General features: G+C 46.0%; 1 protein-coding gene across 5 annotated transcripts in view; it reads right to left on the bottom strand.

The window, feature by feature from the left end:
* Positions 1-25,664, bottom strand: part of LOC137430211 (collagen alpha-1(XIV) chain) — a 371,222-nt gene that overhangs the window by 182,026 nt on the left and 163,532 nt on the right. For all 5 annotated transcript variants that reach the window (XM_078780417.1, XM_078780420.1, XM_078780419.1 and 2 more), the window contains 6 exons: positions 22,762-23,040; positions 22,316-22,606; positions 13,394-13,666; positions 3,005-3,280; positions 2,455-2,647; positions 2,059-2,189 (listed from right to left, as the gene is read on the bottom strand). In XM_078780417.1, coding sequence (XP_078636543.1) covers positions 2,059-2,189; positions 2,455-2,647; positions 3,005-3,280; positions 13,394-13,666; positions 22,316-22,606; positions 22,762-23,040 — 1,443 coding nt within the window. The remainder of the gene's footprint in view (positions 1-2,058; positions 2,190-2,454; positions 2,648-3,004; positions 3,281-13,393; positions 13,667-22,315; positions 22,607-22,761; positions 23,041-25,664) is intronic.

Genomic DNA, 25,664 nt, shown 5'->3' with positions numbered 1-25,664 from the left:
TTCTCAAGTCTGTACAGGGTAAGGTGGTCTATGAACTCTTTCATTTTTCATGCAAATATACATATACGTAGTGTGTTCAAAAAGTATCCGACCTTTATTTTTCGTGCGTAAAAAAAAAGAAGCTAGGGAGGCGTTGATTGGTGCACGTATGTAGGCGAGCCTAATGCGCACGTGTGAATTTTTTCCCACCTGCAGAAGCTGTCATTCGACGGCAGACCACCGATGAGTGAGGAAATGTAAGTGAGCGCCATCGGATTTTCGTTTTTGACAAAATGACGGAAAAACTTGAACAACGCTACTGCATCAAATTTTGTGTTTCATCAAACTTGCATCAAAACTGCAACTTGGTTTCTGGGTCGTACCCATAAACCCAGGACTCATCGCCAGTGATCACTGTGTTGAGGAAGCTGGGATCGCTGTTCATAGTCTCCAGCATGTCCTGTGCGATCTCCAAACGGAGTTGCTTCTGCTCAATCGTTAGCAGCTTTGGTACGAACTTCGCTGAGATTCTCCTGAAGCCCAAATCCTCCTTCATAATGGAATGAACGGTGTTGAATCTTGCGGATCGTTTCCACTTGGGAATCACCAAGCTTTACACAAAATTTGATGCAGTAGCGTTGTTCAAGTTTTTCCGTCATTTTGTCAAAAACTAAAATCCGACGGCGCTCACTTACATTTCCTCACTCATCGGCGGTCTGCCGTCGAATGACAGCTTCTGCAGGTGGGAAAAAATTCACGCGTGCGCATTAGGATCGCCTGCATACGTGCACCAATCAACGCCTCCCTAGCTTCTTTTTGTTTATGCACGAAAAATAAAGGTCGGATACTTTTTGAACACAGTAGTATACTGTCAGACCCAGCTATATGCGGTTCCGCTAATCGAGGGTTCCGCGTATTCGCGATTGATAAAATGTGACCTGTTTGTCTATTCGCGGAAAGTGTCCCGCATATTAGCAGTTCTTTTTCATATTCACGGCCGGGTTCCGCAAAATCGCGATTTTTTTTTTCTCCTATTCGAGGCCGTATTCCATGAATTCGTGGTTTTTCAGAGGCGCAAAAAAAAATCACGAGCTGCTCACTTGACACATTTATAAAACCCATCTTTCACCAGCCATGCATAAAACAGGTTCACATAAGCAAAAACACATCTTCCACCAACCGCGAGCATGACCTGATTCTACATTCGCTGCTGTGTGCTTTGCGTTTTCATGGATTTCGCGGCTGCTAATTTTAGCCGCACTATAATCGAGACCTTCGCGGGATGTTCCACCAGCTGTATAACACGTCAACCCCGTGAGTTACTGTACAGAATGAAAACACTCCACAGTATATATTAGTGCAAGTAGCTGTCTCCCTTTTCCCCAATGAAACTTGCATGGCATGCATTCACGGATTTTCATTGACATTCGTGGGACTTGCCTCGCCATTTCCGGGATTATCGCCGACATTGGTGGGATTTGCCTCGCCATTTGCAAGATTATTACCGACATTCGTGGGTTTTGTCTCTTCATTTCCAGGACTTTCATCGACCTTCGCGGATCAAGTCAACATTCTTGGGATTTGCCTCATCATTTGCGGATTTTTCCTCGCCATTCGCCGTTTGGGCCTCTCTATTTGCGGATTTTCACGACTCGGGAACCTATCCCCCCTTTTTCCATTGAAACAATGCCCTGCTATTTGCAGTTTCACAATTCGTGGCATTTTCCAGGAACGCATCCCCCGCGAATAGCGGGAACACACACACACACACACACACACGTACATCAAACACTTCGACAACCATCACTTCATTTGATAATGAAGGCCTGAACTAATGTTACAAGCGAAATGTTATTGGGGAATAATGTGCTGAAACTAGCCTAAAGATTCTCAAACTTCAGCACTTATCGTCACTTTAGTCCATGTTACCTTCCTAACTACTATCCACTATGAGAACATTCCAAAATTCCTTGGAAAGACTCCTGATATCCAAACCTAATGGCCCACTAATACATTTACACAATTGTTTTAGCTTTTATACTTGCATCTTATGTTTCACATTCTCTCAAAGGATGATACCTGATACTGGTGGTAGCGTTGGTGGTGGAGGCTCATCATAAGTTTTCAAGGTTGAACCTTGAGCGCTGAACCTCCTGCTCTCCCCATCATCAAACACAGCTCCAATGCTCACCATGTAAGTTGTTCCCGGCCTTGGAGCAACAAATGACTTAAGGTTAGTTCAATGTTTCATGCTACAGTCACAACTACAATTTATTTCAGCTCTGGGGTTGTTGATGTGTTACAGAGCATCTTACAACAGCATTAAAAGTGCAGGACTGGCGTCATATGTGTGAGAGTAATTGAACATGGTGAGACGAAAATTTTTTTAGCCCTTTTTGCTCCCACTGACTTTTTTACACAACTTTAAAGTAGAAGAAGCACATTTATACAAGTTAAATGCCTACAAATCATTACTTGAGGTCATCCAACACAGTGGTGTCATCCTGCGGCCCGACAACTTGCTCCCGCGGGTGGTCCTCCTCTCCTTCTGGCCAGTAGGCAATGCGGTAGGCCTTTATACGCCCGGGAGGTGCTCGCCAGCTGAGGTGCATGCTCTTGGAGCTCTGCTCAATAATGCGCAGGTCTCGAGGAGGACGGTAATTTGCAGCTAAATCACATAGAGATGGCCATAAAAATGGGAAAATGGTCTCAATAAGTACTATGGATCAAAAAGGTACATTTGATTGGAACAGGCATTTCTTCCATCAGGGCTAGGGGGGGGGGGGGGGGTTATAGCAACTATGTAATATAGTTATACAGGTGAAAGGTGAATTATTCTACAGAGTTAGATTAAAATTTAATGAATATGAGGTAAAAAGGTTTTCAGGCCTGGATGGATTGATTGAATATTTAAGGGCATAGGTTAAGAGAACTCGTTAAGAGTGAAAAAATATACTGCTTGGTGTTGCTTATTTTGATGAAGACATTGTGTTATTTAAAATAAGAGATGCCATTCCCTGCTTACCCTGAACTGTCGATCCACGGCCCTTTGCTGGCTGCCCCTCTCCAGTCCTTAGTACAGGGTACACAGACAGATCGTACTGGGTGTTTTGCCTCAGGCGGCGCAATGTCACCCTCGTAGCCTCAGCGGGCAACCGCAAGCTCACTGCCCGTCCTGGACCGGCAAGTGGTCGGTATGACACCCGATAAGCTTCAACCAAGCCAGATGCAGGCCTCCAGGCAATACGAAAACTTGAAGGGGTTTGTCGAGAAACACTCAACTTTTTGGAATCTGATATGTCTGCATACAAAAAAGACCAGAACAATGGCAAGGGTTTCACCTCTGTTCTCTCATATAGCAAACAAAACAAAGTGAACCAATTGAGTGAACTAATATGCAAATTCTTAAAATTTCAGGTCAATCGGATGAAAATTGATGATTTTATGCGATACTGACCTTTGACCTTTTGACCAAATTATTAATTTGCCTTCTCCATATTATCATAATAAAGCTTTGCTGAAAAATTGATGACAAAACTCATCGTAAATTGAAATTTCAGGTCAATTGCATGAAAATTGATGATTTTATGTGATGCTGACCTTTGACCTTTTGACAAAATTATTAATTTGCCTTCTAAATATTATCATAATAAAACTTTGCTGAAAATTTGACGACAAAACTCATCGTAAATTGAAATTTCAGGTCAATTGCATGAAAATTTATGATTTTATGTGACGCTGACTTTTGACCTTTTGACAAAATTATTAATTTGCCTTCTACATATTTTCATAATAAAACTTTGGTGAAAATGTGATGACAATAGCTCAAATGGTAAAAACGTTACGGCCCTGGACGGACGGACGGACGGACGGACACACACACACACACACACACACACACACACACACACACACACACACACACACACACATACACACACAGACAGACAGACATACAGAAGTGATTGCAAAACCCTGTCTTCTGCTGTGCAAGGAATAGGCAAATAACTGATCGATTACACTATGTTAGCAAAAGTAAGTGAGTTATAAAGACATGCTTACAGAACTTGAGTTTGCTTCCACGTGTCAGGAGTAAATGATCAAGGAATGCAAGGCACCTGGCTGATCACCACACCCAGTATGGTCACTAAAGTTTGACAAATCTCAAGAACAAAAGACCAATGGGAGTGGTTCATACCTGCACGCAGTCTTGCATCCAGTCACCAGACACAAAGTGTTGGATCTCAAAAATACCAGGAAGTGTAGCATACCTTATCTCAATTTTTAATGTTATTTATCAAAGAGGGCTGGGATTGAGAAAGGACTGAACTCTCCAAATTGATAACGTTCGTGCAGTCATGAGACCTTAAACAACCAACCCTTACAGTCATCAGTGTACCAACATACACAATTTACAGGGAATCTTTCAACTTCATAAGTTGAACAAGGAAGCTTTGAACTTTGAACTTCATAAGCCCTAATCTTCATAAGCCTTAATCATCAAAAGTCGACACACGACCATCTAGAACGGCATCCGGCAAAGCACATACCTCTGACACATGATATAAATAAATAAAAAGATTGCATGTGTGCACCAGGAAAAGCTTAAATCAATTTATTCTGCTTCTGTGAAAAAGAGGAAAATACTGTTGTGGATATGAGAATGTTTTTTTATTTTGTTGTTGTGGTAAAATGTTGTTGTAAAAGGTTGTTGTAAAATATCACCCCTCCTCCCTCCGTTTGTGGTTGTATAAAGGTCAAAGGGCGTTTCCGTAGTTAGTCCATAAAACATACATGCAGGACACGATATATCCTTTCTTTTGACAGTTATATCTTATTCTGTGTATTAGTGTAAGGCTGTGTCTTCCATTAATTGAAATACTCCATTGCACCAGTGAAAGAGATAGATTCCCTTCATTCCCATTCCCAAAACCTCCATTCCCCCTCTCGTCACTGCTGAGCCCTCGATTACCAATTACCTCCGATCCAATTGCCGCCATTAACCACGAGGCATTGAGTCGGAGAAGAAAGGCGTGTCGCACCTCGTCAGAGGGGAGGAGGGGCGCGCCCGCCCGTCGTCATCCAGGGCGGAGCCCGAGGGTCGCGCGACCAACCAGGGCCGAGGTGAGCACCCCCGATGGGCGTGTCCAAAGCGCCGGGGGCGTGATCGCTGGGGGCGCTATAAAAAGCGCAACCGGAAGTGAGTAGAGAGAGATGCACTCTGGGTTGGACTGAGTCGGTCGCAAAAGAGAGAGAAGGGTTGTTGAGGGAGAAGAGTTGGTTGAGGAGTTGGTTGCAAGGTTGTTGGTTGCGGTGAGGAGTCGGTGGTGAGGAGTGAAAGAAGCAAGGAAGAGTTGAGGGTTTGGACCAGACAAGTCCTGAGAACGTAGCGGACAGAGGCCGCAGCCGCAAGACCACCCAACCGCCAAAGGGGGCCTGAACGGCGGTTTGGAGCAGGGCCAAAGAGGAACGGCGGCTGCTGAACGCGCCGGTTGTGCTGCGGGACCCCCCCTTGGACCTCTCCCTCTCCCTCCAGCCATCCACCTTCTGCCATTCCTGGCATCCCCCGCGTGAGTCAGCGTTCTGTTTGTTCTGTCCTGGGATAAGTTAAGCCTGTAGGTAAGCTAAATTTGCACTGTGTCACCTGCGTCTTATGACTATGTGTTGTAAATAAAACTTGATTGCCCCTTTTTGCTTGTGTGTGTAAATAATAAAACCCATTACTCGTCTGTACGTCTTCTCGTTTTATTCCTTTTCCTCTTTGCATTCGTCGTTTTTGTCTTTTCCCCTCATTGAGCAGCTGCGGTGCGATCCGGCCAAAGTCTGGGTGAATCGGGTGAGTTTTTGTTAGGTCGCGGTTTTAAACCACCGCTCGGTCTATAACATCATAACCGCGATCTGTAACAATTGGTGTCTGGGAGTGGGATTCGGGTCCCGAACCAAATTTTTAAAACATCTAAAAAAAAATTTTGGTCAAAATTACGAGCTGCCGAAATTTGGTTTTTTTTTAAGCAAAACCCGAATTTTGAAATCGCGCCATGGCTGTTCAAGGCGACGGGATGCCGGTGGGAGAGATAGACGGGGTAGAATCGACCCAGGACTTAGGAAAAAAAATGGTGGAGGAGAGTAAAGAAGGTGTGGTTGCGGGAATATCAGGTGCACAAAATGGCAGCCTCCCGTACGTGACGGCGATAGCCGGACCCGCAGTGCCAATGGACTGGGGTGTTTGCATGATGCATTTCAGTGCCGCTCTGAGGGGTGACAGTAAGGGATTTGATGCAATGATGGCTACCCAGGGGCTAGACGCGGAAAAAGCGAGGCACGAAGCAAGGTACAACCCGATTGGATTTGAGGAGCAAATAAACGCCACGGTAAAAAGAATACAGGAAGACATTGACCGCAGGTTGGGCGAGCAGGTCCCACGGGTGCACGGGGAGGTAACGCGTGTCGAAAAGCGCTGGTTGAGCGAAGCGGAGGAAAGCACGGGTACAATGACGGGGGTAGAAATCGCGACACGGGGTTTGGAAAAGCCGGCGACCGATGAAGTAGAGGGAATTTTATTAAAGCCAACAGTCGCCGAGGTTAATAAAGAAAAAGCAGTAGCGGGAATTAAAATTGAAGAGATGACGGAGGTAACCCGGGAATTGCAGGGAGAAATGGATTATGTACAAAGTCCCTGCTCAAATCATGATGCTGTACTCGCTAACCCGAATGGAAGTTTGCAGGTTCGCGTGGAGAAAAGGATCCCCCAGGTGAGTCGTGCTGTATATTGTGCGGGTAGATTTTGCAGGAGGATGTTTAGCGACAAAAGAATTTTCGCGCGCTTGGGATCGAGGAAGCATCCGGGCGTTGGTGAAGGGTCCCGTGTGAGTGGAAATGGCACGCGTGGGAGGAAAAAGTGTGCGTCGGCGAGTGGGTGTGTTATAAAGTGTGGGAGTGAAACCGAGTGCGAGCGAGAATGCACGTCGGGGTGTACGGCGAGTGACACGAATAGTGAGTTGGTGGTGGCGCAGGTGCGAGAGGGCACATCGGAGCGCGAGTGTGAAACCGAGTGCGAGCGAGAATGCACGTCGGGGTGTACGAAGTGTGACACGAATAGTGAGTTGGTGGTGGCGCAGGTGCGAGAGGGCACATCGGAGCGCGAGTGTGAAACCGAGTGCGAGCGAGAATGCACGTCGGGGTGTACGGAGTGTGACACGAATAGTGAGTTGGTGATGGCGCAGGTGCGAGAGGGCACATCGGAGCGCGAGTGTGAAACCGAGTGCGAGCGAGAATGCACGTCGGGGTGTACGAAGTGTGACACGGAGAGTAAGGTGGTGGTGGAACGTGTGCGAGAAAGCACACCTGAATTGGTCATGGCGCGGGTGTGGGAGAGCCCATGTGAGCGCGTTAGTGGGTGGATGCAAGAGTGCACGCCCATGGTGAGTGTTACGGAGGACGTAACGGAGGAGAGGTGTGGACCGAAGTGTGCGCAAGAGGTGTGGTGTGTAACAGAGAGAGCGTTGGTGGAATGTACGGACGGCGTTGGAACGCCAGGTTTTGTGAGGGTGAAAGGGGTAGCGTATGCTTGTAAGCATGCAAGTGAAGCATCGATGGTAACCGGTTTAGTGGTTAGAGCGACGGATAGCCGATGCGAGCACTCGGTGCGAGGGGTGCTTGGTTGGGTGCGAGGCCCGGCGTCGATCGAAGCTGCGTCGTTTCTCTTCGAAGCGTCGTTGCCGATTCGGGCTTGGCCCCGCCCCACACGGTCGAGTCCGGGCTTTGTCGGGCGAGGCGACCGGTCCGGTTCGAGGGCGAGTGGGAGGAAGCGGAACGGTGCCCCCTCGTGGGGACGGGGTTCCGACCGGGGGAGATGGAGCCATCGGGCCCGGGACCGCAAGGTGCCGCGCCGAGATGGTGCGTGGAATCTCGGTCCAACCAAACCACCTCCCTTGAACCGAAAGCCGGACGGATTCAACCTGCAGGCAACCAAACCACCCGAATTCATTGCTCGGCTTTACGAAGCCGAGTTTAATGATGTCATGACGCACCGAGGCTAGGATATAGCGGACTGTGATGATGGTGATCGTGATAGTAATAGTGTTTTGGGCCCAAAATTAGAGAAAAACAAAATTTGATGATTGGCAAAGGATTGGCAGTAATGATTGGCAGATGATGAGTAGTGATTGGCAAATTTTTGATTGGTTGGAATTTAGGTGTACAAAATTGATAGTGAGAGACCCCCGATGTGGTGGGATGGCAAATCCACCATCCCTCACAGACGTGGGGCAAAGGAGCTATAGTTTATGGGGTGTATGGCAGTGAAAACTAGCCCGGGTGGGTTAGGTTATATTGTAGGGATCTAGAAGAGATTGACATTAGGTAACGTTAAGGTTAGTTAGTGACTGATACCTGTAGTGGGGACGCAGGTAGATTAGTGTGGATGATAATGACGTGGGAGCGCAATAGTTTAAAGGGACGACTGGGAAGCGCAAGTTTCAGAAGGGAGTAGTTAGCTGAGATGATGCCGTGTGTGTGAGGATTGAACAGGTGAGAATTGGACAGGTGTGATTGCACAGGTGTGCAACTGAACAGGTGTGTGGAGCAGTGTATGAGGGAGTAGTGGTGATTGTGTGTTGTGTTGACCAACTGGTCCAGGAAGAGGAGGAGGGTGCAGGTGGCACCAGGTAGGATTGCACAGGTGTGCAACAACAGGTGTATGTGGTTGTATGGAATAAATGGTATGGAGTAGTGGAATGGATGGTAGTGGAGTGAGAATGGTGGAAATTGTGGAGTGGAGTGGATGGTGCAAAGGTGTGAATGGGGGAAGAGTGGACCCCCATCACGGATACCCGGGGCGGGTAGTGTAAGTGTTAGGTAGAGGGTACAGGTAAATTGTAGTTGGATATTGGCATCTGTGGTGCGGGTGACAGAATGGTATGTGGATGGGTGCGTTGGTGTTGTGGAAATGGCTGGGCGTGTAGCCTGTTAGTGTGTGTAGTTGGTTGGGCGCTCCACCACTGTGAGGATGTCGGCCAGGTGAGGCCGCAGGTGGGCTCTGGGAGCCGGTAGTAGTTGTTGTGGATGGGGCCCGAGGATCCGGAGGACGGACCCGGGTAGCCCAGTGCCAGAGGGCACCGAGTGGGGTGACAGAGCCAGGAGGGGCCTGCCCCAGTTAGATAGGTTAGGGTGAGGAGCTAGGTAAGCTCGGGTGGCAACTGCAGTGGTGGAGGTGTGCAGGTGGGTAGACCCACTGGGAGAGGTACACGTCGCAGCCCAGAAATTGTGCTAGAGCACCGGGAGATGAATCGGGGGAGTGAGACCCCAAATTGAGAAGCACCACAGTTTGGCCAATGGGAATTGGTTTTTTAGAACCCATAGTGTAAGAGGGCCAATGGTTTGGCCGGAGAAAGAACCCGGGTAGTGTAAAGTGTGTTAAAATCATTTAGAGGATAGTTAGGATGAAGGATCTCCTCGCACCATCTGCATCCACTCACCTGAGGTGACAGGTACTCCACACCATGCCATGTTTAATTATTTTTACTGTGCAAATGTTTGGAATGTGAGACGCATCATGACGTGGGTGTGACATTGTGCGTAATTCCATCTCTTCCTCCTTATGAGGATTGATGATGAATTGATGATGGCAAATTTTTGAAGTAGAGGGATTGTGGTGACGAATTTGGTATAGGGGAAATATGGGGAAGACGTGACAGTAGTGACGAATTGGTAATGTGTAGATTTTGTACATATGGCGTAAGGGCAAGGGTAGGCTAGGTGACAGGGGGGTGACGTACGGTAGGGACGAGCTTTCTCACTTCGCCCTCCGTACGCATTTTGCCTTGCATTGCCTTTTTGACGTGTACCCTTGAGACCTTACCCCTCGCTCATCTGTCTTGTCCCCCCTTTTTGTCTCCCACATGAGGACCTGAGCGCCGTTGGGCGCCGAGGGGAGCGTGCGTGGGTCGGCCATTGTGCGCCCGAAATTCCCAGAACCAGCTGTCTGCATCGATGCACCACGTTATGGACCACATGTCAGTGGCCGAGCACCACTTATGGACCCCATGGGTTGGGGCAAGGCCCCTCTGCTGGAACCGGCCATGAGGGCCCGAAATCTTGCTGGCGGACCTTGGCCACAGGGCACCGATGCCCCACAGGTGAACCACACTAGTCGGCCCTGTGGGCCATAAATAAAATCAAATAAAAAAAGGACACATTGGGCACACTTTATTGAAAATAGGCCGCCAGTAAGCAAAGCAAAAGAATGACAACATCTGGAAGAACAAATAATAACCAGCAGAGGGAGCCGAAGAGCAAGAGATCACCTGCAGGGTTTGGGTTTGTTGGATTTATTTTATTGATGAACAGTGGTGACTGCACTGATTGGTGCTTGAGGGTGTGTTGGTGCGTTATAGGTGCTTTCATGGTGCATTGATGCAGAGCAGACTGTCCTCCCCCCAGAAAGAACAATTACAGGTCCTGGGTTAGTTTTGTAAATAAAAATAGCGTCAATTGTAAATAATGCTTCCCACCGTCAGTGTGTAGTTTGAAGACCATTCCGCAATTCGGTTAACTGTGGGCGTAAGTCTGTTAGGCAGGGTGCAATGGAGCAGCGGGACACATTTATTTATGTTTTAAAACTGTCGCACTCAGGGTCAGGCTAAAAGTAGAGGGAACTACACCTACATGCCACACTAAGGTAAAAGTAATAGGCCCGGGACGTGCCTAAGGGGAGGAGGGTGCAGTGTTGTGGATATGAGAATGTTTTTTTATTTTGTTGTTGTGGTAAAATGTTGTTGTAAAAGGTTGTTGTAAAATATCACCCCTCCTCCCTCCGTTTGTGGTTGTATAAAGGTCAAAGGGCGTTTCCGTAGTTAGTCCATAAAACATACATGCAGGACACGATATATCCTTTCTTTTGACAGTTATATCTTATTCTGTGTATTAGTGTAAGGCTGTGTCTTCCATTAATTGAAATACTCCATTGCACCAGTGAAAGAGATAGATTCCCTTCATTCCCATTCCCAAAACCTCCATTCCCCCTCTCGTCACTGCTGAGCCCTCGATTACCAATTACCTCCGATCCAATTGCCGCCATTAACCACGAGGCATTGAGTCGGAGAAGAAAGGCGTGTCGCACCTCGTCAGAGGGGAGGAGGGGCGCGCCCGCCCGTCGTCATCCAGGGCGGAGCCCGAGGGTCGCGCGACCAACCAGGGCCGAGGTGAGCACCCCCGATGGGCGTGTCCAAAGCGCCGGGGGCGTGATCGCTGGGGGCGCTATAAAAAGCGCAACCGGAAGTGAGTAGAGAGAGATGCACTCTGGGTTGGACTGAGTCGGTCGCAAAAGAGAGAGAAGGGTTGTTGAGGGAGAAGAGTTGGTTGAGGAGTTGGTTGCAAGGTTGTTGGTTGCGGTGAGGAGTCGGTGGTGAGGAGTGAAAGAAGCAAGGAAGAGTTGAGGGTTTGGACCAGACAAGTCCTGAGAACGTAGCGGACAGAGGCCGCAGCCGCAAGACCACCCAACCGCCAAAGGGGGCCTGAACGGCGGTTTGGAGCAGGGCCAAAGAGGAACGGCGGCTGCTGAACGCGCCGGTTGTGCTGCGGGACCCCCCCTTGGACCTCTCCCTCTCCCTCCAGCCATCCACCTTCTGCCATTCCTGGCATCCCCCGCGTGAGTCAGCGTTCTGTTTGTTCTGTCCTGGGATAAGTTAAGCCTGTAGGTAAGCTAAATTTGCACTGTGTCACCTGCGTCTTATGACTATGTGTTGTAAATAAAACTTGATTGCCCCTTTTTGCTTGTGTGTGTAAATAATAAAACCCATTACTCGTCTGTACGTCTTCTCGTTTTATTCCTTTTCCTCTTTGCATTCGTCGTTTTTGTCTTTTCCCCTCATTGAGCAGCTGCGGTGCGATCCGGCCAAAGTCTGGGTGAATCGGGTGAGTTTTTGTTAGGTCGCGGTTTTAAACCACCGCTCGGTCTATAACATCATAACCGCGATCTGTAACAATACATTTAATGTTTCACATTATTGGGCACCCAGCTGGCACGGCTGGCGTTAGATTATGTAACTTTGGACTTGGGTTGGCATCAGCACGGTTGGTCACACTCACATTGCCAATGTTGGCTCCACATTGGCTTTTAGACGCAAGGAGACCATTTGGCCTTATGGTTCCCTTACAAGGAACATATGGTTGTTCATCCGTGCTTTATCCATTGTAAATGCTGAGCGTCAAGCAAGGAAGCATAACAAACCATTTTGAAAGTACTTGGTAAGACTTAGCCAGGGTCCCAACAAACGTCCTCCCAGACTCAGAGCAGATGTTCTAACCATTACGTCACCGAGTCTGAAATAAGCATTCGCCGAACAAAATTGCCGCTGTTCGGCCAACAAAGGTCCAGTGGAGATCTACCTGCTGGGAGATTAACACCAATGACCACAAATGTTTTCACAATTAATCTGCCTTACCCAGTATGGAACACTCTGGAGATGTCAAACATGGTATTAACCTGTCAAAGCGAAAAATTGAAACGTCAAACATGAACGAGTTTCCAAAAAGACAATGAAAGGATTGTAAAAGGTTTCAAAATACTGTAGAGTACCTACATAAATAGGGACCAGCCAGGTAATAATAAACATACTTTGGCAATAAAAAATAAACCACCTCACGCCTCCTGGTTGCAGTGGGTCAACCCCAACCCAAATCCCTCCTCAATAATTACCCTGCGCTCACGAAGCGAAAAGCGGGGTTAAGCATTCTCTCTGTGTATGTGTGCCGTGTGCCGTACGTGTGCCATGTGCCGTACATGTGCCGTGTGCCGCTGTATTGTGAATTTTTTTTTCTCAGCAACTGTTGGTCTGATGGGCACGAAATTTTCACCAAAAGAGCGCCTCCTCATGTGGAATATTTAAATGATAATCATGACGTCATAGGTCATGTGGTACAGGCGCCTGCTTGGAAAAACTGAAAAATGTTGCACCTCTATATCTCCAAAACCGCTGCATGGAAAAAATTGAAACATGACTCATTGTAAAGAACTCTATATGGGGAATAGGTGTTGTTAACGATGACGTCATTGGTGCCATAATTATGGACAATCGACAGGGACAACGCTTAGTCTGATCAGTTTGAATTGTATTGAGCGTGATCTATGCAACAATTATATTTGAGAATATAAATGTATGATGTCATCGCTGACGTTGTCTGGCAGCCATATTGGATCAAAAAAAATGTTCAAAAACAGAAGAGCTGGTTCGCAACAAGTTGACTGCGCAGGGTAAGTATTCTATGAATACTATCTTGTTACACAATGCTTTACGAGACAACTACTCCCCCACTCCTTCAAAACACCCCCATCAGGGTGTGAAAGATTAGAATGTGAAAACCATTGTTTTCGGTCATGTCAATTACCATACTTCACAATTGTTATCATCCTCACCTTCTGTAGTGAAGTAGGCCACGCGAGGAGGTCCAAAACCCGAGTTATACAGTCCATATACGAGCAAGCGATAGGCTGTACTAGGCAGAAGGCCAGTCAGGCGGCCTCTTGTCCCTTCGCTCGGCTGCACCAGAAGCTCTCCTGCCTGGTCACCACTTTCAGAGAGGTACAGAAGATGGTACCCCAATGTCTTTCCTCTCGCCATGAGCCACGACACCACAGCCTCATGATCCGTTACCTCCGTTATCTCAATGTCTCCCACTGCACTCATTTCTGGCAACGAAAAGGTGTCGATAAATCACAAATTTTAGATTCACGCACTTACTCAACTCGAAAATGAATTTTTTGAAGTCCATGCACTTTGAAGGCAAAGTACTAATTCGATAAAGGGTTATTCAAGGTCAATAAGTTCGCCAAAGGAATGGGACTTAGCAACAACTGGAGCTCTAATATCAAATCAAACTCTTGGTCTCCATGGGAAAGATGATGTGATGAAGCTGGAGGTCATGTCACGTGGACAAGACAAACATCACACTTACAATGCACTTATGGCAGTGCCCAAAACAGTACTTCCTATATTATGACTATCTAGGTCATTGTAATTATTGGCACCAATGTGTCTGTCTTATTACATCAATGTGTCTGTTTATACATATGCTTTGGGGGAATGGGAGGATGCTGGGAATTTTAATACGGTAGTGGTGTGAGGAATGTAATAAACACTGACAGCACATTCATTTTTTCACGAGACCCTCTCACAGATTTCACAATCATGATGCTTGCAAATATTTACCCAACCATACCCAAGCTACCTGGTGTTGGCTTAGCGATTAGGGTGCCGGCTTGGGATCCTAGGATCCTGGGTTCGAATCCCGGTCGATCACTGAATTAACACCAGAGGGGTTGACTCAGCCTGTCATCCTTCCGAGGTTGGCAAATTGAGTACCAGCTTGCTGGGATGAATGATCCCGGTGTGTACCCCGATTTAGAATAGGTACACCGTATCCCTGCTCATTAGCGACTAAGGTTGGCGTCAGGAAGGCCATCCGGCCATAAAAACATTGCCTCAAACGGAACCATGATTGTCATGGGGCCCGCAAAGCTAACCCCCGCTCTAGCGGGGAAAAAGGCCTTAAAACGATTATTCATTCATTCATTCATTCACCCAAGTTACCTATCATTCCTACCAATATACATCGACCCCTCTATCTCCCCCATCCCAATGATTTTAGGTACCCATGTAATACCAGCTTAAACTTACCTACAGTTTCTTCTGACACTACCTTTCCAGGAAGACAATTCCATGCATTAGCTTCTCTCCGAGTGAAAGACCCCTGCTACCATAGCTCTCCCCTTCTCTACTCTCAGGCTGTGACCCCTGGTCCTGTCATTGCCTATTGTGCTGAACAACCTTTCTGCACTTATTTTGTCAATACCCTTCATTATCCGATCAATGTGTCGACTGCTTGGATGCATGTCTGCCCTGCAAGGATTATGATCCGAATGTTCAAATGCGTAATCGTAACATAATCCATGAAATCTTCTTTAGATGTTTACAGGGAAGTGCCCATGCTTACTGATCAGTAGCGATTGAGGTTCAACGAATGGAACAGCTCGAGCAGTGCTGCTTCCAGGCCTAATAGAAGTGGATATAACAAATGGTTTACAAGTGGAATTTGCTATTTAAATGCAAAACTGACTTGCGAAGAAGTCCTTATGAGTTGACTGCATTTTCCCAAGTGAAAAGAAGGTGATGTTCTCACTGAAAACAAACTTCAGTACTGTGGTGAATGTGGAAATCAGGCAGCCAATCTGTGATAAAACTTAAAACAGCTGTGAGACATAAATTCAAGTGTGCATTTAATAAAATAAACATGTGCTTCCTGCAGCACCCGGAAGCTCATCTTTTAGAATCACAGGCAATGTGCATACCAGGCTTGAGGGGCAGTTCAAAAATGCCACATATTCGTTCCACTGGCCTCCTAACATGCGGACTACATGGTAATATGGTACAGAGGATGTAACCTTCGAGCATTTATTTAATTAATCCACCATGTCTATGATCATGTAGTCAAAGCTTTAAATTCGGAATTAATTCAGATGGTAAGGCCATGAGACAAAATTGCAGTTTGTTTGTGCAGCCTTCCACAATAGGCCGAAGCAATACAATGCACCAATAGGATTGTCCTGAAAAATGTTTTCATGGAAATGTAATGGCCCACTTGCAGTTTGCACATTCCTATAATATCAGTAAGTCTGCAACACATTCCTATAATATCAAGATCTACCAGCAACCCTCTTATGGTTAAACTGCCAAAATCAAGACTCTGCTCACCTTCACTCGTTCATTCCTCTTTTCTCCCACCTCTGGAACAAAATCCCTCACTCTCATCAATCCCACTCCTCCCTCCAGGTCTTTAAAACAGCTGTTCACCACAATCTCTTATCTTCCCCCATCCAAAACCTTGATCTTTTCTACCCCCGTTAATTCACCCCAGATCCACTTTTTTGAAAATCCGACTTCTTTCCTGGAAGTCCGAGCAGTGTTCATATGTTTTATACCTCTCCCACCCCCCCCCCACACCCCCTTCCCGTGCCTCCTCCCCCAAGCCCTTTCCCTCCCTCAGATCTCCCGATGTCCCTGCTCTCAAATGTTTTGCTTGTGTGCTTCCCTCTCTCCCCCCATATTGTCTCCCACTCCCCATTATCTTATGTTTTATGTGTCAGTTTGTCTTTTTGTGATTCATGTTAGCTCTTACATGAGCCTCGATCTTGTATACAAACTAGAGCTTCCAGGGAAGCAGAACTCAACTGAACTGACTGGACAACTTTAAAGTAGGTCAGTTGTCTGCACTATATTTGACTTAAATGAAAAGCCAACAACCTTGTGTAATAATTTTAAGGTCCTTGTATCCTTATACTTGTATATGCCGGCCTATGGCGGCCATTTTGTGACAGATCGTGTTGACATGCGATAGCAACCTACCTTGTGTGGTAAGAGTCTCACACACCAAGTTTGATCAAAATCCATAAATATTTGTGGACGTTGGAGTCTTAACGTCGTTTCGGAGCTGAAAACAATATGGCGGGCTATGGCGGCCATTTTGTGACGGATCGGGTTGGAATGCAATAGCAACCTACCATGTGTGGTAAGGGTTAAACATTCTAAGTTTGATCAAAATCTGTTAATATTTGTGGACGCTAGAGTGTTAACATCGTTTTCATGACCAAAAAAAAAATGGTCGCCTAAGTCCGCCATTTTTCAACGGATCGGGCTGAAATGTAATACTAACCTGGTCCTTGGGGTAGGGATGCTGCATGTCAAGTTTTATCAGAATCGGTTGATATTTGTGGACGCTGGAGTGTTAACGTCGAAAAGTTAACGGATGACAGACGACAGATGACGACGACGACGACGACAGACGACGGACGCCGGAGGGTTCAGTATGTGATGAACTAAAGTGGACGGTAGTCCAGTTGAGTTAAAAAGGGAAAAATAAGTGGCGGCAGGCATTTTGTATCCGTCTCAAGTAATCTTGGATTACAAAAAGTAAAACTAGATTATTTTCTCAACAGTGATCTAAGACTCCATGTGCATCAACAACAACAACAACAACCACCGTTTAGAGGCCATTTTTCCCCGCGAAGCGGGGGTTGGCCTCCATGTGACTCCATGTGCATCGATGAAACATAAGTCACATGCAGGACAAAGACATCACTAAATAGGAGACAATAGTGCCTTTGCATGATTTACAAGGAGATTAGTTGACAAAACACAAATCAACATGTTATCCGTGGGATTTGAACCTGGGTTCCCAGCTTCATGACCCGTGGGTCCAGATGCCAATGCTAAGCAGACCAATCAAAAGCTGTCCAACTTGTTTGCTTTATTTGTGGGCTTATTTAACCACAAATATTGACCAATGCAGAGGTACAACGCATTAGGGTTAGGGTTCGGGTCTACTTTCCAACGTCGGCCTAACGTTGCCTATTAGTTGAAATTGCGACGTCTATTTTCCAACGTCGGCCTAACGTTGCCTTTTGGTTGCGATTGCGACGTCTATTTTCCATGCCAGTCGTTTCAAGCAACCACACATCCAGAAAGACTGCTGATACATTTGAGGTTTATCGAGAACAGGAGTAGGTAATTAAACATTTATTCTAGGATCCTATCAGATTATTTAAAACAAGCAGGTACTCGCAGAAATTTCACGTAATGTAAAATGTGACTTCAATAATATTATGCATGAACAGTCAAATATCATGGAAAGTCTCAACCCTGAGGAGGGGTAGGTCCTCCAAACCTTGAGGAGGCCTGCCCAAATAAAGTACTCAACTTCCCCCCCCCCCCCCCCCCCCCACTAAGCCTCAACACGCCTCTCACAACTGTCTGCCTCCCAACATCCCAAATCTCTGTCCTCCCTCCCCCTTTCTTCCCAGTATTCAAGGCAGCAAGAGTGCATTCTTACATCATCTATATAATAATAGCGTAAGGACTCGACTTTGTTATCCCTTTTACGCCGCACCCAGTGACCCGATGCCCACGGCACTAATGGATTTACGATCTAAGAACCGCGCTCTTTGTTTATCACGTACAGCCATACTCGAAAAATCTGAATTAGCCGACGTTGGGGCCCAAAAGCATCCGATTAACTGCCGATACGACGCCATCTTACGACGCCATCGTATTGGCGTCTGCTGGGCGAAGGCGAAGCGAGCCGTCCGCTGATTGGACAGGCGAAGGCGAAAGCAAGCCGTCCACTGAGTGGACAATCCAGAGCATGCATTTGTGCCGGTGTCGGCGATCGTTGTTCATATACGCACTCTTCATTCTCATCTTTCTTCCTAACTCTTACTCAGACAAGCAAATCCCCTATGCCATCCATAATGGTACACTCTATCCATACACCACATCCTCCCTTCCGTGGATGTTCCACGGGTTTCGGCTAGTTACATAGTATTTCTTCATTACCTCATTGAAATGATGACGGGTGTGGAATAATAGTCCAAATACCTCCAATTCACAATCTCACAATCTCAAGTGTTTGTGATGGCCTAATTGTGTTAATAAATGATCGCAAATTAATTATCCTCCATGTGATGTGTATATATATATATATTATATACATACATACATACAGTGTATATCCACCACTGAACGTGGATGAAGGTTATGTTTTCACCCCTGCCTGTTTGTCTGTATGTGAACAGGATAGGTTAAAAAGTTGTGGACAGATTCAGACAAAATTTGGCGGATCTGTTGGGTATGTGACAAGGACGAAATGGTTAGATTTTGGTGAAGATCTGGAGCCGGATCCAGAAAAGATAATTTTTTAGGTGATATTATTTACCATTGAATGATAGGGGAAAACGACATATATATGTATGTAGACGAGCTTGCTTCGGCTCGCTACGCGTCGTTACTAAGGAACGGGCTTGTTTTATTTGAGGATAATGACTGTACCTGAGTTGCTGTGTTGTCATGATTCACACCAATCATAATACAAACAATTATTTTGCACAAATGTATTTTTAGTGTTTGTGATATTACATTTTTAGAGGCAATTTATGTTTAAAAAAATAGAAAAAAAACCCCTCAAAACATATATACAGGAGTGGTAGGTGCAGACTGGAAGTTTGGGACGATTACACCTCACCACCACGTAATTCAAAACACCTCACCACCACGTAATTCAAAACACCTCACCACCACGTAATTCAAAACACCTCACCACTACGTAATTCAAAACACCTCACCACCACATAATTCAAAACACATCAGCACCACATAATTCAAAACACCTCACCACCATGTAATTCAAAACACCTCACCACCACATAATTCAAAACACATCAGCACCACATAATTCAAAACACCTCACCACCATGTAATTCAAAACACCTCACCACCACATAATTCAAAACACCTCACCACCACATAATTCAAAACACCTCACCACCATGTAATTTAAAACACCTCACCACCACATAATTCAAAACACCTCACCACCATGTAATTCAAAACACCTCACCACCACATTATTCAAAACACCTCACCACCACATAATTCAAAACACCTCACCACCATGTAATTTAAAACACCTCACCACCAAGTAATTCAAAACACCTCACCACCATGTAATTCAAAACACCTCACCACCAAGTAATTCAAAACACCTCACCACCATGTAATTCAAAACACCTCACCACCACGTAATTCAAAACACCTCACCACCAAGTAATTCAAAACACCTCACCACCATGTAATTCAAAACACCTCACCACCAAGTAATTCAAAACACCTCACCACCATGTAATTCATAACACCTCACCACCAAGTAATTCAAAACACCTCACCACCATGTAATTCAAAACACCTCACCACCAAGTAATTCAAAACACCTCACCACCAAGTAATTCAAAACACCTCACCACCATGTAATTCAAAACACCTCACCACCAAGTAATTCAAAACACCTCACCACCAAGTAATTCAAAACACCTCACCACCAAGTAATTAAAAACACCTCACCACCATGTAATTCAAAACACCTCACCACCAAGTAATTCAAAACACCTCACCACCACATAATTCAAAACACATCAGCACCACATAATTCAAAACACATCAGCACCACATAATTCAAAACACATCAGCACCACATAATTCAAAACACCTCACCACCACGTAATTCAAAACACCTCACCACCACATAATTCAAAACACCTCACCACTACGTAATTCAAAACACCTCACCACCACATAATTCAAAACACATCAGCACCACATAATTCAAAACACCTCACCACCATGTAATTCAAAACACCTCACCACCACATAATTCAAAACACCTCACCACCACATAATTCAAAACACCTCACCACCACGTAATTCAAAACACCTCACCACCACGTAATTCAAAACACCTCACCACCAAGTAATTCAAAACACCTCACCACCACATAATTCAAAACACATCAGCACCACATAATTCAAAACACATCAGCACCACATAATTCAAAACACCTCACCACCACGTAATTCAAAACACCTCACCACCAAGTAATTCAAAACACCTCACCACCATGTAATTTAAAACACCTTACAACCACGTAATTCAAAACACCTCAGCACCACATAATTCAAAACACCTCACCACCACATAATTCAAAACACCTCACCACCAAGTAATTCAAAACACCTCACCACCAAGTAATTCAAAACACCTCACCACCAAGTAATTCAAAACACCTCACCACCAAGTAATTCAAAACACCTCACCACCATGTAATTTAAAACACCTCACCACCAAGTAATTCAAAACACCTCACCGCCATGTAATTCAAAACACCTCACCACCAAGTAATTAAAAACACCTCACCACCAAGTAATTAAAAACACCTCACCACCAAGTAATTCAAAACACCTCACCACCATGTAATTTAAAACACCTTACAACCAAGTAATTAAAAACACCTTACAAACACGAAATTCAAAACACCTCAGCACCACATAATTCAAAACACCTCACCACCACGTAATTCAAAACACCTCACCACCAAGTAATTCAAAACACCTCACCACCAAGTAATTCAAAACACCTCACCACCACATAATTCAAAACACATCAGCACCACATAAATCAAAACACCTCACCACCAAGTAATTCAAAACACCTCACCACCACATAATTCACAACACCTCACCACCATGTAATTTAAAACACCTTACAACCACGTAATTAAAAACACCTCACCACCAAGTAATTCAAAACACCTCACCACCACGTAATTCAAAACACCTCACCACCATGTAATTTAAAACACCTTACAACCACGTAATTAAAAACACCTTACAAACACGAAATTCAAAACACCTCAGCACCACATAATTAAAAACACCTCACCAGCATGTAATTAAAAACAGCTCACCACCACGTGATTCAAAACACACCACCACGTAATTAAAAACACCTCACCACCACGTGATTCAAAACACCTCAGCACCACATAATTAAAAACACCTCACCAGCATGTAATTAAAAACAGCTCACCACCACGTGATTCAAAACACACCACCACGTAATTAAAAACAGCTCACCACCACGTGATTCAAAACACACCACCACGTAATTAAAAACACCTCACCACCACGAAATTCAAAACACACCACCATGTAATTAAAAACAGCTCACCACCACGTGATTCAAAACACACCACCACGTAATTAAAAACAGCTCACCACCACGTGATTCAAAACACACCACCACGTAATTAAAAACACCTCACCACCACGAAATTCAAAACACACCACCACGTAATTAAAAACACCTCACCACCACGTGATTCAAAACACCTCAGCACCACATAATTAAAAACACCTCACCAGCATGTAATTAAAAACAGCTCACCACCACGTGATTCAAAACACACCACCACGTAATTAAAAACACCTCACCACCACGAAATTCAAAACACACCACCACGTAATTAAAAACAGCTCACCACCACGTGATTCAAAACACACCACCACGTAATTAAAAATACCTCACCACCACGTGATTCAAAACACACCACCACGTAATTAAAAACACCTCACCACCACAAAATTCAAAACACCTCAGCACCACATAATTCAAAACACCTCACCACCATGTAATTTAAAACACCTCACAACCACGTTATTAAAAACACCTCACAAACACGAAATTCAAAACACACCACCACGTAATTAAAAACAGCTCACCACCACGTGATTCAAAACACACCACCACGTAATTAAAAACAGCTCACCACCACGTGATTCAAAACACCTCAAAACACCTTATAATATATATAATGTACATTTATACAATAACAATACAAAATATTGCAACCTCTCTAGTATACACAAAGGACATCTATATGTCTGGCGTGTCTCACCTGCTGTCGTCTCCGTCTCAACACTCGATTCATCTCCATCACCCTCTGAATAGCTTGGCATGACAGTTACCAAGTAACGTGTCTCAGGTTCGAGTCCGAGCAACCGAGCACTTGTAGCCTCTGCTCCAAGCCTCTGCTCTCGCACCGTACTGGGTGTGTGTAAATTGGTGATGCGCAGCAGGTGACTCTGCACATTAGTCGCTGCTCGACGCCATGCCAGTCGCACACTTGTAGGCATTTCCTCTAGCACCTCAAAATTTGTCACTCCAGGTAATGAGCCTAGAATTGCTTCTAAAGGGAGATTGTGCAGAGACGTTACACAAACCTTTAGCTTTAATGATATTGCAAATGATGATACACAGTACATTCGCCAATCATACACAAACCTTTAGCTAAATTAGAACTTGTATTCTTTAAGTCCACAAGTTGCAAAAGTAGTCGCTCACCAGGCAGTGTCTCAGTCTCTCCAACCAAAGGGTCACTCATTCCTCCCTCGTATGCTGCCATGATAGTGATCCGGTATGGCGACGCAGGGGCTAGACCCCGGAGTTCGACCTCGGTCTTTTCACTTCCAATCTCCATTTCTCCACCAGGTCCACCTCCACCTTCTCCTGCTGCGTAGCGCACATGGTAGTAAAGGACATTTCCTGGAGCAGGGCTCCAAGCCAGCTGTAGGCTTCGAGAACTCTGTTCGATGACTTGGAAATGTGCTGGAGATCCTTGTTCTTTCGGAACAAAAAGGTACAATACAAACAATGAGAGAGAGAGATAAAAAGCAGAAGCAAACAGAAAATGTTTAGGGAAAATAACAGATTTCATTCAAACAGTCTGTTAAAAGAGGACAAAGAAAAATACAACTTTTGTTAATTTTCAATTCTTTTTTTAAAAATAATGCCTATATATATATATATATATAAAACACAGTTTGTGTGTGTGTGTGTGTGTGTGTGTGTGTGTGTGTGTGTGTGTGTAATGTTACCGATAGACTCCTAAACGGAGAGGCTCACATGCTTGATATTTGGCATAGACATGGCCATTGAGCCTGGGAAGAACATGGCCGACCTAAAAAAAAATATTTCATAATATTTTTTTACCATATTTTTACCTCAGCGCATTTCAGCGAGGAATATTATACAGGGAATGGCTGGTGGCAGATCAGCGCGCTGATTTGCTCAGAGCGATCACGTGATGTTCCAACTTTGCCACCATAATCTCACAGTTATGCGTTCGCACGTAATTCGGTTTTTTCAGATTTCAGCGAGGAACATTGCCATTCACACCACATAGGTTTTTTTTTCTTTCATCTTTAGATCCATATTTTTAGCCATAATGTAGCGAATGTAGCATAACGTAGCGTAGCTAACGTAGCGTTAGCATAACGTAGCGATCCTTGCTCAGGATCTTCGTCAGGTTCGCGAGCGAGTTAGCCTAAACGTAAAAGTGAAAATATATCGAATTTTTTATTCATATTTACCTCAGCGCATTTCAGCGAGGAACATTATACACGGAATCTCAGCTGGTGGCAGAGCAGCGTGCTGATTCGCTCAGAGCGATCACGTGATGTTCCAACTTTGCCGCCATAATCTCACAGTTATGCGTTCGCACGTAATTCAGTTTTTTCACATTTCAGCGAGGAACATTGCCATTCACACCACATAGGTTTTTTTTCACTTTCATCTGATATTTGTGATTTATTTCAAACAAACTGTATTTCCCATCTACACGGCCATGTATTCCTATTAACGTTATGTAAAGTACATAAATTGTGTGGATTACATCATTTGTGGATGTGATCAATTGCCAGTAACCATCTATATCCCTCCCCTCCCCTTCCCTCCTCCCCCTCCCTCCCGCTCCCCCTCCCCCTACCCTTCCCCCTCCCTTCCCCCTCCACCCTACCCTCTCCCCTTCCCCCCCCTCCCCTTTCCCCTCCCCTCCCCCCTCCCTTTCCCCCCTACCCTTTCCTTTCCACCCTACCCCTTCCCCCTCCCCTCCCTTTCTCCATGCCCCTCCCTTTCCCCCCTACCCCTTCCTTTCTGCCCTACCCCTTCCCCATCCCCCTCCCCCCTACCCTCCCACCCATCTCCTCCCCTCCCCCCTACCCCTCCCCTTCCCCCCTCCCCATCCCCCTCCCCCTCTTCTCCCCTCCCCCCCCTCTTCTCCCCTCCCCCCCCCTCCCCTCCCCTCCCCCCTGTTCCCCTCCCGTCCCCTTGCCCCTCCCCTCCCCTCCCCCGCCCGGCAATGCCGGGTACTTCTGCTAGTATATATATACTAGCGGGGTCACCCGTGGGAATCCCACGGGCATGGATGTGTGTGACATTTCGACATATTGAGTTATATGCTGCACATTCATTTTTACAAAATGGTTACTGGCAAGTCATCAGATCCAGAAATGGTGTGAATTTAGTTATTTCACATAATATGTGACCCCTCACTCCTCTCCACCTGACACTCTCCTGTCTCCACCTGACACTCTCCTGTCTCCACCTGACACTCTCCTCTCTCCACCTAGCACTCCTCTCCTCTCCAAACCCTCACATCCCTCTCCTTTCCAATCCCTCACCTCTCCAATCCCTCACACTCCTCTCCTCTCCAATCCTTCACACGCCTCTCCAATCGCGCCTCACACTCCTCTCCAATCGCGCCTCACACTCCTCTCCAATCGCGCCTCACACTCCTCTCCAATCGTGCCTCACACTCCTCTCCAATCGTGCCTCACACTCCCCTCCAATCACTCCTCTCCAATCGTGCCTCACACTCCTCTCCAATCACGCCTCACACTCCTCTCCAATCGTGCCTCACACTCCTCTCCAATCGCGCCTCACACTCCTCTCCAATCGCGCCTCACTCGCCTCTCCAATCGGCTTTCCCCGTCTCGTTTCTCTCCTTTTTCTCCCGTCTCGTTCTTTTTCTTGCTCCAAATCGGCCCGTCGGAATCGGAAATCGGCCCGTCTCGCCCGTCGGCCCGTCGGAATCGGAAATCGGCCCGTCTTGCTTTTGTGCTTGTGCGTAAATAAATTGTGTTCATGACACCATTTCTGGTGTTGGGCTAGCGGCTAGGGTGCCGGCTTAGGATCCTGGGTTCGAATCTCGGTCGATCGCCGAATTAATGCCAGGGGGGTTGACTCAGCCTGTCATCCTTCCGAGGTCGGCTAATTGAGTACCAGTTCACTGGTAATTCCCTGTTTGTCGTTGAAGGCGGCAAAAAGGGTTGGCGTCAGGAAGGGCATCCGGCCGTAAAACATTGCTTCAAAAAGGGGACAAAAAAACAACAACTACCACGGTCCCCGAAAAGGCCAACCCCCGCTTTGCGGGGAAAAATGGCCTCTAAACGGTGGTTTTTACACCA

This window comes from Myxine glutinosa, chromosome 6, assembly GCF_964187855.1.
Source record: "Myxine glutinosa chromosome 6, kmMyxGlut1.1, whole genome shotgun sequence".
NCBI classification, from domain to species: Eukaryota; Metazoa; Chordata; class Myxini; order Myxiniformes; family Myxinidae; genus Myxine; species Myxine glutinosa.
The sequence above is the reverse complement of the archived record's forward strand: the minus strand, read 5'-3'. Positions and strand labels throughout refer to the sequence as shown.